At 39.4% G+C, this 19,322-nt stretch overlaps 1 protein-coding gene across 4 annotated transcripts in view; it reads right to left on the reverse strand.

The window, feature by feature from the left end:
• Atp6v1h (ATPase H+ transporting V1 subunit H) overlaps positions 1-19,322 on the reverse strand; it is a 105,260-nt gene that overhangs the window by 32,974 nt on the left and 52,964 nt on the right. For all 4 annotated transcript variants that reach the window (XR_009377494.1, XM_059253804.1, XM_059253802.1 and 1 more), the window contains one exon: positions 4,391-4,492. Coding sequence is in view for 3 of the 4 variants with exons in the window: in XM_059253804.1 (XP_059109787.1) it covers positions 4,391-4,492 (102 nt within the window). In the remaining variant the exon portion in view is untranslated. The remainder of the gene's footprint in view (positions 1-4,390; positions 4,493-19,322) is intronic.

Below are 19,322 nucleotides of genomic sequence, written 5' to 3' on the forward strand. Positions count from 1 at the left end.
ATAGAGATATGAGGAAGTTGCTGTCTGTGTCTAAGGTGCTAAAGGTGCTGTTGCTTCTCAATTCTGCAGTTTTCATGTTTTCTACAATGAGCATCTATAGTGGCCATAACTATAATTTATGAGATAAATTAATTGGATTTGCTGTATAAAAAATGTACCACTATAAGCATAATTTATTTGCATGTGCTATGCTAAGCTTTGTGTGAAGAGCCATTTACCCGATGAAAGCAAACATGAGTTCACTGGATAACACTCTCAGGTTGATTATGCCCTGCTGACTAGTGAACATTCTTCCTCATCAGATACTCATTTTTAGAAGTTTATAGTCTGATTTCAATAAGGAATAGAACCAGGTAATCACTGTTATATAATGAAGATATATACCAAAGACTTGGACATCAGTGTTTCAGTTTCCAGGCAGTGTATAGTGATTTACCAAATTTTTGAAAATAATCTCATATATCCACAAGTATTTCTAGTTGCTCTGGATCTGAGCAATGGGAGGATGTCTGAGATGGAAAATGGTTCGTTTTCTGGATTGGGCCTCCTCAAAAATGTTCATGGTCCCTGCTGCCACCGGAGGCCATGTCAATTGTTGGAGCCCATTTAGGTTTCCTAGTAGCTTTACCCAGCAGGTCTGCATAAAGAGCATGATTAGACCACGGGCCTGAGTACCAGGTGTCTGAGATGGTCTGTACTTGGCTTGCTGGGGAGAGGTCTTTTGCTCCAACTGTTGGCATTCTTTTAAAAACCCTAGGGCAGAAACAGCCGGGGCCCAATGGATTATGATCCAGGCCCACTCGAGGCTATCCTGTATTTTCTATCTGTTTCTTTCCCCCTCAATACTTTCCTGCTGCTCCTGCTCAAGAATACCCTGGAGAAAAGTGGGAGTGGGATGCCCCTCCCCCCTGGTCACTGTACATGGTCCATGCTACAACCAGGGTCATGCTAATGCCCATGGTCCGCTGCAGGCTGTATTGATGCCCATGGACCATGTTGCTACCAGAGGTCCATGGTTGGTGCTGAATGATGGAGGCCATGTTGGAGTCCATGATCCATGCTGCCAACAGAGGCCATGTCCATGTCCATGGTCTCCATTTTACCACCAGGGACCATGTTAATATTCATGGTCCATGTTCCCACCAGAGGCCATGTTGATGTCTGTGGACTGTGCTGCCACCAGGGGCCAGGTTGATGTCCGTGGTTTGTGTTTCTGCCGGAGGCCATGTTAATGTCTGAGGCCATATTGGTGTCCCTGGTCTGGGGGCCATGCTAATGTCTATGGTTCTTGTTGCTGGGGTCCATGTGGATATCCATGGTCTGTGCTGCCACCTGAGGCCACATCGATACCTATGCACCTGTGAGGGAGCCAGAGGCCGTGTTGATGTCCAAGATCAGGGCTGCCACAGGGGACCATGTTGATGTCCGTGTTTGAGGTCACTGCTGCCACCAGAGGTCATGTTGATGTCTATGGTCTATGCTGAGGCCAGGGGCCATGGTAATGTCTAAGGTCTGTGCTGCCACTAGAGGCCTTGATGAGGTCTGTGGTCTATGATGCCACCAAGAACCATGCTAAGATTTATCTTCCAAGGTAGAGCCAGAGGCCATGGGGATGTCCGTTGTGCATGCTGCCACTGGAGGCCATGATAAGGTCTGTGGTCCATGCTGCCAACTTACTATTATGGGCAAGGAAGCTTCTACTGCAGTGGTACTGAAGGCTTCTGCAACATCATCTCCCTCCACCCCCAAGCCAGTCCAGACCAGAAGCCATTGAAGAAAGTCCTTAAAATTTGTGACAAAGAGGCTGAAGTGTAGCTCTTCACAGTAAATATCTTCTGGCAGGGGAATGGGAAAAGACTGAGCTATCTATAGTGGGCTGGCCACTGGGAGTTTGACCATGCTCCAATGAGTATATGGGCAACACAAATTGTACTTGGTATTTTTTGCTTAATTTTCTTTTTTGGGGGAGGGAGGGGGATAGAAGGGGTACCTGGGAGGAACGGGAAGCCAGTATGACTGGGGTGCATTATGTTTGAAATTCTCAAATAATCAATAAAAAATGTTATGTTGAAAAAAAAAAGAATTCTGGAAAGGGAGTTGCTGCCATTTTGACCAACTATAGTGTGGGGACAGAACATTATGCTTTCTTAAGTGATTTCTTCAACTTTAAGAGGGTGATTTTTGATACTGAGTTGTTTTAAGAAAAATAAAATTAAAAGACACTTGTCAGCATTCCAGGTTTTGAAGCTACACTAACCCATTTTTTTGTTTGTTTGTTTGTTGTTGGTTTTTTTGGGGGGGTGAGGGAGTGTTTCGAGACAGAGTTTCTCTGTGCAACAGTCCTGGTTGTCTTGGAACTTGCTTTGTAGACCAGGCTGGCCTTGAACTCACTGAGATCCAACTACCTCTGCCTCCCAAGTGCTGAGTTTAAAGGTATGTACCACCACTGCCCAGCTTACACTAACCCCTTGTAAAGAGCTTGAAAGGGAGCTCAAATTGCTGGCACACTGTTCTATGGAATGAACAATATTCATTATGCCACTATTAGTGAAGGACTAGTTATGTGCAGCAGTTATTGCTGTGTGGATGAAGGGGTTCCTAGCACTGAAACTGTTACAACTGTAAATACGACCAATCTACTATTGGAATTTCTTGAGGACATTTTGTAGGGGGTGGGAGCTAGAGATGGAAACCAGAGGGCTCTGCTAGGCACATGCCCTGTCACTTAATCCCACAGCCCAATGACAATTATTAAATTTATAATTTGGAAGCAATAACTGCCTGCTATGCTTTCTATGTAAATCCACAAAACAGGCTACAGATTTAAAAGTGTACCTTCTTCTAACCAAAAAAGCAGCTATGAAAATAACAAAAATCTAATATACCAATGACACTAAGAAAACAAGGCCCTCTAAATCAACATGATCAAAGCTCCAATGAACTCGGAGACCAAGGCAGCATGCATGGGTCTGCACCAGGTCCTTTGTGTATATATGATGGCTTCCAGGTTAGTGTTTTTATGGGATTCCTGAGTGTGTCAACAAGTGAGTCTTTGTTTCTGTGCCTTCTCTTGGGCTCCCTTCCTTCTGTTTGCTTGTGCTGTCCAACTCTACTAAGTTAGTTTCTATTTTACCTTATTATATTTTATTCTTATCCTTTAGAAGCCTGTCAGCTTTCTAATGAGAGAAAAGGGGTGGATCCAGATGGGAGGAAAAGTGAGGAAGAACTGGTAGGAATGGTGGGACAGGAAACTGTCATCAGGATTTTTTTTTTCAATAAAAGGGAAAAATTCTTAAAGAAAATCTCAAACATATAAAACAGGAGTAAACAGCACTCCATGTTGGTACCTGTTAGAAACAGTGATGGCTGTCTGTCTGAAGGGTTGGGAAGTATGAAACTGGACCTTTCCAATCAGACATGTGACTGATTCCCTCTCTCCTTTTTGTTTTTCCTGAATTGGGACTCTCAAAAATTCAAGGTCTTTTCTGGGACTCTTTTCACTAAACCAGCAGAAAATATCTACGGCTTGTTTTTTATGGGCATCTAATACATGAGACAGTATTATTTTTGGTAATGACTCCTATCATTTTATGATGACATATCTTAGCAGTTGTGATTACCTTATTAAGTTAAGCCTATCATCCAAAGACCATCATCACATGTGAGATACCAAAGCAATTTTCTAAGATTGCAGTGAAATGGATATAATATGAAAGATTACTCAACATCTTAAAAGATTATTTGTGAGGAAAAGAATGAGGACAAGAGAAAAAAGATACAGAAGCTGCATCTAACATAAGGAAGTGCTCTGAGTTGCTGAATGCAAACAGAAAGCTAGAGAACTTTCTGCTGATGTTCTAAACCAGGGGACATCACATGTTTTTGCTTTTGTTCAGGGAACACGCTAGGTACTGAAGGCCTTTAGACTCTACTTTGACAAATAAACATATCCATTGTTTTGTTGTCAATGTATCTAAGTACATTCAATTGTATAACCACACCTCAATATTTTGAAATGCAAATTATATTATAATACATCTACTATAACTTTTCCTTACAAACTGTATTTACTTCTATGCTTTATAACTAGTCAGTAACAACCTCTAATTCATTTCCATAATTATGAGTAGCAGGGAAAAAACAATATTCACAAAATGGCTATAGAATTAAAGTTTGCAAACAAAGAAAACTTTTAATGAGAAATTTCTAATACTCTGAAGTGACAATTACACAAAAGTATAAATGCAAATATATTTATATTTTTTTTTTAGTACTCATTTTTGAGTTCATTTACTTCGTTAGTTTCTCTACCAAACTACTCGATTTGGAAAAGAACTTTGGATTGTTTCAAGAAACCAAAATGAAACATAGGTTTGTCTTTTTCTTTTACCGTTTGCCCCGAGGATAATGTCGAACATATTCTCCAACATCATGAGCAGCAACAGCTAAGACTTGTGGATCATCTGATACCTCCAGAAGTTTTGTCAAGATTCTGAAATAAATTAACCCAGAAATATCAACTTTGTATTTTTCTATGGAGTACAAATAACACAAGTATAATAAAGATATCTCACTCAAAGTAGATTCTAGGGATTTCACCATTATGTCTACATTAGTGCTTTTCAGACCTCTGTGTGTGTATATATATATATATAATATATTATATATTATATATAATATATATATATATATATATATATATATATATATATATATATAGGTTACCCACAGTTTTATAAGCAATATCATTTACATACAAGTCCCCAAACATAACCTGAGACTAGATAGGTCATATGCCTAGGGGAAAACCTACTACTATTACTCTACTAAGGGAACATGGCAAAATCACTAATACCATACTGCTATACTCATAAATCAATGCCTCGCTCAACCCACATCAGAGAAGCTTCTTTTAGCAGTAGTTGGAAATTAATAGAGACCCATAACTGGACAATGTAGAGAAACTGAGAGACTTTGGAACACTCAGCCCTAAGTGATGTCTTCATCAAACCCCTCTCCTCAAGGGTCAGGTATCTATGAGGAAGAGGAGGTGGAAATACTGAAAGAAACAGAGGTGATGTGACTCCAAGGAAAACGGTGTCTTCCAGACAAGGCAGGACTGATGTACATATGAACTCACAGAGACTGCAGCAACTTAAGACCTGCACAGGTACAAGCAAGATAGGGAACTAGCAATGAGAGGTGGGAGTAGACAAGGTGTCTTACCCCTAACCAAAAAGCTATCTGCAACTGTTACCTCCTAACAAAGGAAAAAATCAGTTTTCTTTCCAGTATGTTCTAGGTTATGGTCTTTATCACAGCAAAGAACCTAAAACAGACAGACAGACAGACAGACAGACACACACACACACACACACACACACACACACACACACACACACTTTTTAAGTCTTCTAACTTCTTTAAGCTACTCAAATACTATTATCCCTAAAAATCATCATTTAACAGAGGGCTCAAGAGATGACTCTATGGGAGAGAAAATCCTCCCCAGGGAAGAGCACACCAATGCCAAACAGTTAGCCCTGAAAGCAAACATGCAAGTAACATTATTAAAGACTGAGCAGGTTATATTTAGGAATATATGTAGATGGAAATTTCTCTCTTACCCGCCAGTTCCCAAATACCTGGCAGCCACTTCCTAAATAACAGACTCAGAGGCTTAATATTACTTATAAATGCTCAGCCGGTAACTCAGGCTTATTACTAACTAGCTCTTACACTTAAATTAACCCATAATTTTTATTTATGTTTAGCCACATGGCTTGGTACCTTTTCTCAGTGCAGCATTCTCATCTTGCTTCCTCTGCGTCTAGCTGGTGACTCCTGACTCCGCCTTTCCTCGTCCCAGAATTCTCCTAGTCTGCTCTCCCTGCCTGTATTTCCTGCCTGGCTAGCTACTGGCCAATCAGCATTTTATTAAACCAATTCGAATGACAAATCTTTACAGTGCACAAGAGCATTATTACACAGCATTTCCTCCTTTTGTCTAATTAAAAAGGAGGGTTTTTAATCTTAATATAGTAAAACTAAAAGTTATTAAGAATTACAGTAATGCCAGGTGGTGGTGGCACACACCTTTAATCCCAGCACTTGGGAGGCAAAGCCAGGTGGATCTCTGTGAGTTCAAGGCCAGCCTGGTCTACAGAGCAAGATCCAGGACAGGCACCAAAACTACACAGAAAAAACCTGTCTCGAAGAAAAAAAAAAAAAGAATTACAGTAAGACTATCTAATCCATTTGCATTTGGCAAAGTTAGAGAAAATACTAATTATCTATCTTATCTTGGTAAGTCTAAATTTCTATGTCTAATTTATCTTTTATTGTAACTAAAGAAAACTATAACTATCTAGTCTTCAACTCCATCAAAGACTCCAGAAGGTTGTAATATTACCTAAAGACAGGAACATGAGGCTTCCTGAACAGTCATCCAAAGTTCCTCTGCAACTTTGGGGCATCCATCTTTGGCTACAGGTCTAGCATATCTGACAGACTTATTTGTGAAACAGGATTTTTGAAGGACTGTCCCATCTAGTCCTGGCAAAGTTCTGCAGTCACTTTCTTTTGTGTCCTGCTGGTCCAATTTACACAGCTTTCAGCAGTCAAGGCAAGGACACTTTCTTTGCCCACATGGCTAGCTTTTGCCATAAAGAAAACAAAATCCGCTGGGCGGTAGTGGCGCACGCCTTTAATCCCAGCACTCGGGAGGCAGAGCCAGGAGGATCTCTGTGAGTTCGAGGCCAGCCTGGGCTACAGAGTGAGTTCCAGGATAGGCTCCAAAGCTACACAGAGAAATCCTGTCTCAAAAAACAAACAAACAAAAAAAAAAAAACAAAAAAAAGAAAAGAAAAAAAAAACCCATATGAAGCTTCTTCAATGCCTATCCTCTTTGAAGTAACTGATGCTGCCAGGAACAGATGTTTCTCACTGTCTAGAAAAGTCTAAGTTCTTAAAACATTTTAAATGCCATACTCTGTAGGTCTTTGAAGTGTTTGAAGATTGCCTATCTATCTGAAATATATCTCTGTATGACCTTGAAAACATACCTAACATGACTATAAGTTTGCTATTATAGATGACTATTAATCTGGATTTCTTAATTATATATTAATTTTTAAATGAGCTGCATAAACATAATACCCTAAACAAGAGTAGAAATATACATAGGGTCTAACAAAATTAACTTTATATTTGTATCCATAAACTAAAATCCACACTGATGAAAAATATGTAAGATTAACAGTTGTTTTTTGAATTAAAGTAGATTTAATAATCGATCCTTTTTTCCCCCATCATTTCTATATCATATCCCCCTTTCTTTAGATAGAGATCAACTGTTGTAAGAGGAGCGCAGCCAGCTAGCCAGATAAAACCATAGCTGCCCTGTTCTGGGTAGTGTGCATAGACACCTGCGCTAGCTACTTCCCACTGAGCTAATTTGGAGTCTGCCACCGCGCCTGGTGATTGGGGACGCACAACAATCAGAATGCTAGGGGCCAATGAGAAACAGACATCACAGCTAAGAGAGTCTCTGGTTGCCAATGGAAAATTGGGAGGGGGTATATAGGTTCACCCCATATCCACAATAAACGAGTTCGCTGCTTGCTTTTCACCTGACTCCCAGTGTCTGTGTCATTGACTCCAAGCCTTCTCTCCCCCTCCCCCAAGGGGTGTCCAGATAGAGCAACCCATAACAGACTATGACCAATAACAATTTGTAACCAAACCCCCTAAACAAAAACAAACATCTATAATCCATTTTTGGGGGGAAGGTGGGTGTAGTTTTCTAGGCTACTTCCTGCTAATTGGGGGCACTGTTAATCTTATGGGGACCCTGAGCAAACATAGGATTATGGTCAAGTCCTGATTAGAATAGTATATGAGGATCATCTCAGCCAACAGCCTTGAAGCCTTTCTGGATGCAAAACTCAGAGAAACTGCAACAGAGATTCTCTGAAACACTGGATCATCTGGGTCATCTGTTCCCATTAGAGATTTTGCAGGGGGCCTTCCTCTATCAAATCTGATTATTCTTAACACAGAATGAATCCACAGCCTCTCATTTCCTGTGGAAATAAAAGCATAACATCTTTTCCAAATTAACATGTCTTTTGACTTAAATTTTGAAGTCAAAGCATTTTCAAAATATATAGGTTGGATTAATCTAGCAACATTTATAAACAAATGTCTCTTAGCTGTAGTTGCTCCTTCTTCAGCTGTCACACAATTCAAAGACAACACAATAACATACAGTATCTAGACTCTTTGAATATTTTCCATCTATATGTGGCTTTTTAAAAATTACTTCATTATTTTAAAACTATGTATTTCTTTTTTATATACTGTCTATACCTTCTCTTTACTCTCCCAAGCCTACATATGTTTTTAAACACATTGTAAACCATTTAGAGGATTTTGTTTTTGTCTGAATCTTTCTTCATTGCCTATATCTATCTTTTTCTGACCACATGAGCTTTTAAACTGCTAAGCAGGTGTGGCTAGGACTAAAGCTCCACCCCATTCCTTCGTTCCTTGAGAAGCTAGTCTCATAGCAGAGGCATATTTACCATTGAGAACCATGTTTACCACTCTAACTCTGAGAAGTTTTTGGTCCACACTGCCCCTGAGTGGTATTCCACCCATTGCTCATAAACTCCTTTGAAGTGTTTGACAGCAGGGCCTCTTAAAAGAGCCACATGGTTTTTGCTGCTAATGCTGAGTCAGGAAGCCATACCTTTTTTTTTTTTTGGTATTTCGAGACAGGGTTTCTCTGTGTAGCTTTGTACCTTTCCTGGAACTCACTCTGTAGACCAGGCTGGCTTCAAACTCACAGAGATCTGCCTGGCTCTGCAGTGCTGGGATTAAAGACATGCACCACCACCGCCCAGTAGGAAGCCTATCTTAAAAGAGCAGCGCCTCTGCTTGCTGCCAAAAACAGAGCCAAGTTACCAAGAAGCTGCGTTTGATTCCATTTTTGTGTGTTCAGAATCCTTTAAGCTTTCTCAGATTTTATGTGGAAATTTTTGCCAAATGTATAAGCACCACATGTAGGTGGAATCTTTTAACCTGCCTGCCAGTTCCCAAATATCTGGCAGCTGCTTCCCAAATAATTGACTCAGAGGCTTAATATTACTTATAAATGCTCAGCCGGTAACTCAGGCTTATTACTAACTAGCTCTTACACTTAAATTAACCCATAATCCTTACGTATGTTTACCCACATGGCTCAGTACCTTTTCTCAGTGCGGCATTCTCCTCTTGCTCTGTGTCTGGCTGGTGAGTCCTGACTACACCCTCCCTCATCCCAGAATTCTCCTAGTCTGCTCTCCCTGCCTATATTTCCTGCCTGGCTACTGGCCAATCAGCATTTTATTAAATCAATTCGAGTGTCAAATTTTTACAGTGTAAAAGAGTATTATCTCACAGTAAATATATATCTATATACTTATAGCATGCATAATGCTTAGTTTAAAAAGAGGCCATGAATTTGAAGGAGAGTGGGAGGAGCATACAGGAGCATTTGGACAGAGGAGTAGAGGGATGTAATTATATTATAATCTCAAAAAAATAAAATAAAAAAAAGATGGCTTAGTGGTTAGGAGCATTTACTGCTGTTGCAGAGGACTGGGGTTTGGTTCCCAGCATCACCCACATAGTGGCTCACAAGTGTCTATAACTCTAGTTTCAGGGGATCTGACATCTAATCTCCACAGGTTCCTTGCATGCACAGGGTGACACAAGCATACACTCAGGCACACAAATAGACAAATAAAATGAATAAATATTTTTAAAAAATAGAATATTTAATAGAAAACAATTAACACTCCCATTCATCTTTGCCCAGGTGCCGCCAAGCAGGGAAGACTCTTGCAGGCAGGCTCACCCAACAAAACCCCCATCGGACCCTGCAGTCTACAAGAACCACACCCACCCTAAACATAACCATCCTCCCATGACCCCAATGGCTTCTTGAGACATGGTAACTGCCAGCTCTCATTGGACCAAGAGCTCTAATTGGACCAAGAGAGGTTTCCTGAGACACAGAATCCGCCAGCTTCAATTAGACCAAGAGCTAAGATTGGACCCAGAGTGGCTCCCTGAGACACAAGCAAGCACAGATTGGACCAAGAGCAGCTTGCTCAGACACAGGCACCTCTTGCACCTATTGGAGGAAGAGATGAAAAGACACCAGGGCAAAAATACATACAAAAACATAAAGAGCAATATAGCATCACTACAACCTAGCAGTTCTACAACAGCAAGACCTGAACATCAGAACACAGAAGCAGAAGAAAGTGACCTTAAAAATAACTTTATGAAGATGATGGAGGCCTTTAAAGAGGAAATGAAAAATTCCCTTAAAGAAATTGAGGAAAAGACAAACAAAAAAATTGGAAATCAATAAATCTTTTAAAGAAAGCCAAAAAAAAAAAACAAGAAAAAGCAATTAAATATGTGAAATAAACAGTTCAAGACCTGAAAATTGATATAGAAACAATGAAGAAGACACAAACCAAGGGAATGCTGGAAATAGAAAATCTGAGTAAACGAACAAGAACTACAGATGCAAGCATAACCAATAGAATACAAGAGATGGAAGAGAGAATCTCTGGCATAGAGGATACAATAGAGGAAATAGATTTGTCAGTCAAAGAAAACACCAAAGCCAAAAAAGTCACAACACAAAATGTGCAAGAAATCTGGGACATCATGAAAAGGCCAAACCTACAAATAATAGGGATAGAAGAAGGAAAATAATACCAACTCAAAGGCACAGAAAATATATTCAACAAGATCATGGAAGAAAATTTTCCCAACTTAAAGAAGGAAATACCTATGAAGATACAAGAAGCTTATAGAACAACACCAAATAGACTAGACCCCCAAAAAAAGTCTCCTCGCCACATAATAATTAAACCACTAAACATACAGAATAAAGAAAGAATATTAAAAGGAGCAAAGGAAAAAGGCCAAATGAATTATAAAGGTAGACCCATCAGAATAACACCCGACTTCTCAATGGAGACTCTGAAAGCCAGAAGGTCCTGGACAGATGTAATGAAGACACAAAGAGACCACAGATGCCAGCCTAGACTAATATACCCAGCAAAACTTTCAATCACCATAGACAGAGTGAAAAAGACATTCCAAGATAAAACCAGATTTAAATAATACCTATCCACAAATCCAGCCCTATAGGAAGCACTAGAAGGAAAACTCCAACTTAAAGAAGTCAGATGCACCCATGAAAACACAGGCAATAGATAACACCACAGCAGTAAACCCCAAAACACACATACTACCACCAAAAGATAACAAGAATTAACAATCACTGGGTCATTAATATCTCTTAATATCAATGGACTCAATTCACCTATAAAAAAAAAAAACCACAGGCTAGCAGAATGGATATGAAATTAGGATCCATCCTTCTACTGCATACAAGAAACACACCTTAACTTCAAAGAGAGACTAGTACTACCGCAGAGGAAAAGGCTGGAAAAAGACTTTCCAATCAAACGGACTTAAGAAGCAAGCTAGTGTAGCTATCCTAATATCTAACAAAATAGACTTCAAATTAAAATCAATTAAAAGAGATCAGGAAGGACATTACATATTCATCAGAGGAAAAATCCACCAAGATGAAGTCTCAATTCTGAACATTTATGCCCCAAATACAAGGGCACCCACATATGTAAAAGAAACATTACTGAAGCTGAAATCAAACATCAAACCCCACACATTAACAGTGGGAGCCTTCAACACCCCACTCTCACCAATGGACAGGTCTGCCAGACAGAAACTTAATAGAGAAATAAGGGACCTAACAGATGTTATGACTCAAATGGACTTAATAGATATCTACAGAACATACCACCCTAACAAAAAATAATATACCTTCTACTCAGTACCCCATGGAACCTTCTCTAAAATCAACCACAAACACGGTCACAAAGCAAATCTCAACTGTAGCTAGAGTTTTCCTGCCTGCCCCACAGTCAGGACAAATCTCTGTCACCCGCCAGTCCCACAGCCACTCAGACCCAACCAAGTAAACACAGAGACTTATATTGCTTATAAACTGTATGGCCGTGCCAAGCTTCTTGCTAACTGTTCTTATATCTTAAATTAATCCATTTCTATAAATCTATACCTTGCCACGTGGCTTGTGGCTTACCGGCATCTTCACATGCTGCTTGTCATGGCAGCAGCTGGCAGTGTCTCCCTCCGCCTTCCTGTTCTCTCAATTCTCCTCTCTGTTAGTCCCACCTATACTTCCTGTCTGGCTACTGGCCAATCAGTGTTTTATTTATTGACCAATCAGCAACACATTTGACATACAGACCATTCCACAGCACTCAACAGATACAGAACTTCCTGTATTTTCTCGGACTACCATGGCTTAGATTTAAAAAAAAAAAAAAAAAAAAAAATTTACAGAAAGCCTACAATCTCATGGAAACTGAATAATGCTCAGAAAGAAAGAAATTAAAGGTTTACTTGCTGCAAGCCATAGGAAAACATAATGGAATTCAGCTACTATGACAAAAGCTACTACTTGGAAAAGTCAAGGACTTCTCCAAAGGTCAAGCCATGGCTTAAGAAGTCTTGGTGATATTTTAGCTTATATATATATATATATAAGCTTATATATATTAGCTGGTTCCTAAAATGATTTTTTCGCGTGCTTCCAAGAACTCCTAACAGTGTATTTATCCAAAATGCTTATCAAGCATCCAAGGCAATATGAAACACTTGTCCCCTAGGTCAGGCAGATAGCTTTATTTCTTGTGCAATTTAGGGTGAGACCCTCCTTTCTTATACAACCTTACTAATAGACCCCTAACTTCTTACCTAACCATTTCTAAGAATGTAGACTGAGCACACAGATCCCTTTTGATATACTAATCAGTCATTAGCACTCAGCTGACCACCTCTTTTACCACTCCCCTTTGGGGTCGTAAAAGAAGGCCTGATAGTCACTATCTGGGAAAAGTCTTATCTACCTTTATGACCTCGTAGAATTCAAGCCTGGTGACTTTGCTAGGCCAGAGGATTGCTATTGCTTGGGTTTATAACTGGATTCCAGAGAGACTTAGAACTGAGAAAATAAGGAGACAGAGAAGAGAAAAGAGAATGAAAGAACTAGATCGGTAAGAACTTGAGAGGAACAAACTGAGATGGGGAAGAACTAGATTGAAGAGCAAAAAGAGAGTACTAGAGGAATGAGATGGAAGATGAGGAAAACCAGATGGGGAAAAACAAGATGAGGAACAAGATAGAGTTGACAGAGGAGCTGAGATGGGAAAGAACTAGACGGATGAGAACCTAGATGGAGCAGACCTAAGATGAGAGAATTAAGATAGAACTTAGAGGGGACAGCAGATTAATGTAGGGAGAAATCAAGCAAGAGAGGAGCTAGACATGAGAGCAGAATAGAAGCTGTGTAGAGAGAGAACTGACACAGAATAATGAAGTGTATGGACTAAGGAGTTTTGTGTACATAGATACATTTCTTTTCATCAAAGATTATCAGCTGGTTGTAGATTCTTCCCGGACCCTGGGTGGGGACTATCTAGGGGCTGGACCCCCATAGTCCCCGATACTTCCTAGAATTCAATGAAAATGAATGTATTATATTCCCAAACTTATGAGACACTATGAGAGCAGTGCTAAGAGGAAAGTTCACAGCACTAGATGCCCACATAAGAAGTTGAACAAACCTCACACTAGCGACTTAACAGCACACATAAAAGCTCTAGAACAAAAAGAAGCAAACTCACCCAGAAGGAATAGACACTGGGAAATAATCAAATTGAGAGCTGAAATCAATAAAATAGAAATAAAGAGAACAATACAAAGAATCAATGAAACAGAGAGTTGGTTTTTTGAGAAAAATCAACAAGACAGACAAACCCTTATCCAAACTAACCAAAAGGAAGAGAGAGAGCATCCACATTAACAAAATCAAAAATGAAAAGGGAGACATAACAACAGACAACGAGGAAATCCAGAGAATCATCAGGTCATACTTCAAAAACTTATACTCGAGAAAATTGGAAAATCTAAAAGAAATGGACAATTTTCTGGATAGGTACCACATACCAAAGTTAAATCAAGACCAGATAAACAGTTTTAATATACCAATAACCCCTAAGGAAATAGAAATAGTCATTATAAGTCTCCAAAACAAAAAAAGTCCAGGACCCTATGACTTCAGTACAGAATTCTACCAGATTTTCAAAGAGCTAATACCAATATTCTTCAAATTGTCCCACAAAATAGAAACAGAAGGAAAATTACCAAACTTCTTTTATGAGGCTACAGTTACTTTGATACCCAAACCACAAAAAGATGCAACAAAGAAAGAATTACAGATAAATCTCCCTCATGAACATTGATGCAAAAATACTCAATAAAATATTGGCAAACCAAATCAAAAAAACACATCAAAAAAATTATCCATCATCACCAAGTAAGCTTCATCACAGAGATGCAAGGATGGCTCAACATACAAAAATCTGTGAATGTAATACACCATATAAACAAACTGAAAGAAAAAAAACCACATGATCATCTCATTAGATGCTGAAAAAGCCTTTGACAAAATCCAACACCCTTTTGTGATAAAGGTCTTGAAGAGATTAGGAATACAAGAAACATACCTAAACATAATGAAGGCAATTGACAGCAAGACAACAGCCAACATCAAAATAAATGGAGAGAAACTCAAAGCGATTCTAACTAAAATCAGGAACAAGACAAGGCTGTCTATTCTCCCCATATCTATTCAATATATAGTACTCAAAATTCTAATTAGAACAATAAGACAACAAAAGGAGATCAAAGGGATATAAATTGGAAAAGAAGTCAAACCTTCACTATCTGCAGATGATATGTTAGTATAAATAAGTGACCCCCAAAATTCTAACAGGGAACTCCCACACCTGATAAACACCTTCAGTAATGAAGCAGGATACAAGATTAACTCAAAAAAATCAGTAGCCTTCCTATATACAAATGATAAATGGGCTGAGAAAGACATCAGAGAAACATCACCCTTTACAATAGCCACAAATAATATAAAATACCTTGAGGTAACTCTAACTAAGCATGTGAAAGACCTGTATGACAAGAACTTTAAGTCTCTGAAGAAAGAAATTGAAGAAGATATCAGAAAATAGAAAGATCTCCCATGCTCATGGATAGGTGGGATTAGCATAGTAAAAACGGCAATTTTACCAAAAGCAATCTACAGATTCAATGCAATCCCCATCAAAATCCCACAATTCTTCACAGACCTGGAAAGAACATTACTCAATTTCGTATGGAAAAACAAAAACCCCAAGATAGCTAAAACAATCCTGTACAATAAAGCAACCTCTGGAGGCATCACCATCCCTGACCTCAAGCTCTACTATAGAGCTTTAGAAACTAAACAGCTTGGTATTGGCATAAAAACTGACAAGTGGACCAATGGAATCAAATTGAAGACCCTGACATTAACCCACATACTTAAAACACCTGATTTTTTACAAAGAAGCCAAAACTGTACAATGGGGAAGAAAAAAGCATCTTCAACAAATGGCTGGCCTAACTGGATGTCAATATGTAGAAGACTGCAGACAGATCCATATCTATCGCCATGCACAAAACAGTCCAAGTGTATCAAAGACCTCAATATAAAACCAGTTACACTTAACCTGATATAAGAGAAAGTAGCAAGTAGTTCTGAATGCACTGGCACAGGAGACCACTTCCTAAATATAACACCAGTAGCACAGACACTGAGAGCAGCAACTAATAAATGGGAACTCCTGAAACTGAGAAGATTCTCTAAAGCAAAGGACACGGTCAATAAGACAAAATGGCAGCCTACAGAATGGGAAAAGATCTTCACTAACCCCACATTAGACAGAGCTGATCTCCAAAATAAATAAAGATCAAGAACCTAGACATCAAAATAACAAACAATCCAATTAAAAAATGAGCTATAGAGCTAAACAGAGAATTCTTAACAGAAGAATTTCAAATGGGTGAAAGACATTTAAGGAACTGCTTAACTTCCTTAGTCATGAGGGAAATGCAAATCAAAACGACTCTTAGATACCATCTTACACCTGTCAAAATGGCTAAGATCAAAAACACTGAAGACAGCCTATGTTGGAAAGGATGTAGACCAAGGGAAACACTCCTCCACTGTTGATGGGAGTGCAAACTTATACAGCCACTTTGGAAATCAGTCTGGTGGTTTCTCAAAAAATTGGGAATCAATCTTCCTCAAGACCCAGCTATACCACTCTTGGGCATATACGCAAGGAATGCTCAAACATAACACAAGGACACATGCTCAACTATGTTCATAGCAGCATTTTTCGTAATAGCCAGAACCTGGAAACAACCTAGACGCCCCACAACTGAAGAAAATGTGGTACATATACATAATGGAGTACTACTCAGCAGTGAAAAAAAACTGACAACATGAAATTTGCAGGCAAATGGATGGAACTAGAAAGTATCATCCTGAGTGAGATAACCCAGAGTAAGAAAAATAAACATGGTATGTACTCACTCATAAGTAGATACTAGATGTAAAACAAAGGATAACAAGACTATAACCCACAGCTCCAGAGAAGCTAACTAGCAAAGAGGACCCAAAGAGGAACACATGGATCACCCTGGAAAGGGGAAATAGATGAGATCTCCATGAGTAAACTGGAGATGAGGGGTGGGCAATAGATGGTAGGAGATGGGAGATGAGAACAAAAGGGAATGGGATAGTCAAGCTGGAACAGGGATGGAATGGGAGAACAATGAAAGAGATACTATGATAGAGGGAGACATCATGGAGATAGGGAGAAACTGGGTGCTAAGGAAGTTCCCAGGAATCCACAAGGATGACCCCACCTTAGACTACTAGCAATAGTGGAGAGGGTGCCTGAACTGGCTTATCCCAGTACTCAGATTGGTGAATACCCTAACTGTCATCATAGAGCCTTTCTCCAGTAACAAATGGAAGCAGATGCAGAAATCCACAGCCAAACACCAGGCCAAGCTCCAGGAGTCCAGTTGAAGAGAGAGAAGAGGGATTCTATGAGCAAGGGGCATCAAGATCATGATGGGGAAACCTACAGAGACAACCAAACCAAACTAGTGGGAACTCATGAAATTTAGATCAACCGCTGTGGAGCCTCCATGGGACTGGACTAGGCCCTCTGCATAAGTGAGACAGTTGTGTAGCTTGTTCTGCTTAAGGAGCCCCCTGGCAGTTAGATCAGAATCCATCCCTGGTACATGAGCAGGTTTTTTGGAGCCCACTACTTATGATGGGACACCTTGCACAGCCTTGAGGCAGGGGGAGAAACTTGGAACTGCCTCTACTAAATGTACCTCCCCATGGGAGGCCTTACCTTCTTGTAGGAGGGAATGGCGGGTGGATTGGGAGGTGGAGCCTAGAGGGGCAGGAGGAGGGAAGAGGGGGATCTTTGATTGGTATGCAAAAATGTATACAATTTTGTTCTAAAAAGAAAGAACAAGTGTCTGTAACTCTCTAGTTTAGGGACACCTAACCTTCAACAGGTTCCTGCATGCACAGGGTTACACAAGCATACACTCAGGCATGCAAACATACAAATAAAATGAATAAATATTTTTAAAAATAGAAGATTTAATAGAAAACAATTAAAACCATTTAGTTTTTAGATCACATATAAACCACTTGTTCACAAAATATAAGCCTTCTAAAAATGTTTACTAGGAAATCACACTATCTTTGCTTATATTATTTGCACTAAAGTAAATGCTTAGTTGTAATAAAACTCTTAAGTTTGCTAAAATTTTTTATGACTCTAAACTGGGTGTGGTGCCCCAACCCTATAATCCTAATACTCGGAGAGAGAAGCTAAGACTAGGAATCCAAGAGTTCTATGCCAGCCTGTTTAAAAAAAATAACCCCAAACACATCCAAATTTACAAACACTGCTTAGTTTGTAGATGACGTTTGTCTGACATTTCCTAATACTGAAACTTCAAGTCTAACCACAGCCTGTCTGTCACCTCCCTGAAATCTCCACACAGAAAGTAGAAATGAAGACACTGTCAATCAGAGGATCATTTTGTTACACAGTAATCACACAGCTTCTACCTTCCGGATTAACTGAGAAATCACCAAGGAAGAAAGAATGAGGATTTGTAATACATACTCATTTTCATACTGATGTAAATACATTCTTCAGAACTCATTTATGATGAAATGAGACTCAGAAGTAATGTGTTTCAGGACACAACAAATGTTGAAAATGAATCAAATTATTACCTGCTGTCTACCTATCCATATACTACACATAACAGCACCTTGACAATAACTCCTTCAATATAAGCTCATGAGAATCTAGAAGATAACAAAATACACATTCAGTTTTCCAAATATTTATTTATATTTTGAATATTCCAAATTGTCCCTGTTCTTTTTTTAAATTCTTTTATTTTCATTTCATGTGTTTTACCTCCATGTATAAAGTACCTTGTGCATGCAGTGCCTGTGGAGGCTGCAAGAGGGCCTCAGAACCCCTGGAACTGGAGTTATAGACAGTTGTTAGCTACTAACCAAAAGGAGGACTTCATGATGTAGTTTCCACGAAGTCATCATCAATGACGGGGTGGGAATTCACAGTGATGTAGCTGTTTCAGAGTTACCTACACTCCTAGAAGCAACCTCTAACCCATGCTCTATAAGCCACCTGAATAAACCCATCAGTTCACTAAGCTAGACTTTGGTAGAATTGTACTGTGCTCTGTCATTGGAGCCCTATTTGAGGAGAATAGATGTTTGTTTGTGTCTCACCAGGAAAAGTTAGCACAACAACACAGGTGAGTTTGGGAGAAGCAATTGCATGGCCCTCACTTTGGACAGCAATCTGAGAGTAGACCATCCATGAGGGTAGTTTCAGCATGGATAGTAGTCTCTCCCTGTGTGGTATGTGGTATACTCTTGTTATAGTAGAATTACACGGGCCTTGCTATGGGGAGTAAAACATATAACTAATGCTGAGCCATCTGAAGTTAGTGTCTATTTGTGGGAGCCTTGGATAGCTATCTTTTACATAATATGGAGTAGTGTGCCTGTTTGATGAGTAGGGTCTATTCCATGAGTACGAGGACATGCTAAGAGCTGTTCAAGGTCTAGAGCATAAGCTACATTCTTTGAAAATAGCACATATGGGACAAAACTGCCAGCAAGCAGTTAACCATGGCAGTTGCACAGCTGCTGTTATGTCTAATAAAAATACAACTGAGGCTAGAAT

This window comes from Peromyscus eremicus, chromosome 2 (assembly GCF_949786415.1).
Source record: "Peromyscus eremicus chromosome 2, PerEre_H2_v1, whole genome shotgun sequence".
In the NCBI taxonomy this organism is placed as follows: domain Eukaryota; kingdom Metazoa; phylum Chordata; class Mammalia; order Rodentia; family Cricetidae; genus Peromyscus; species Peromyscus eremicus.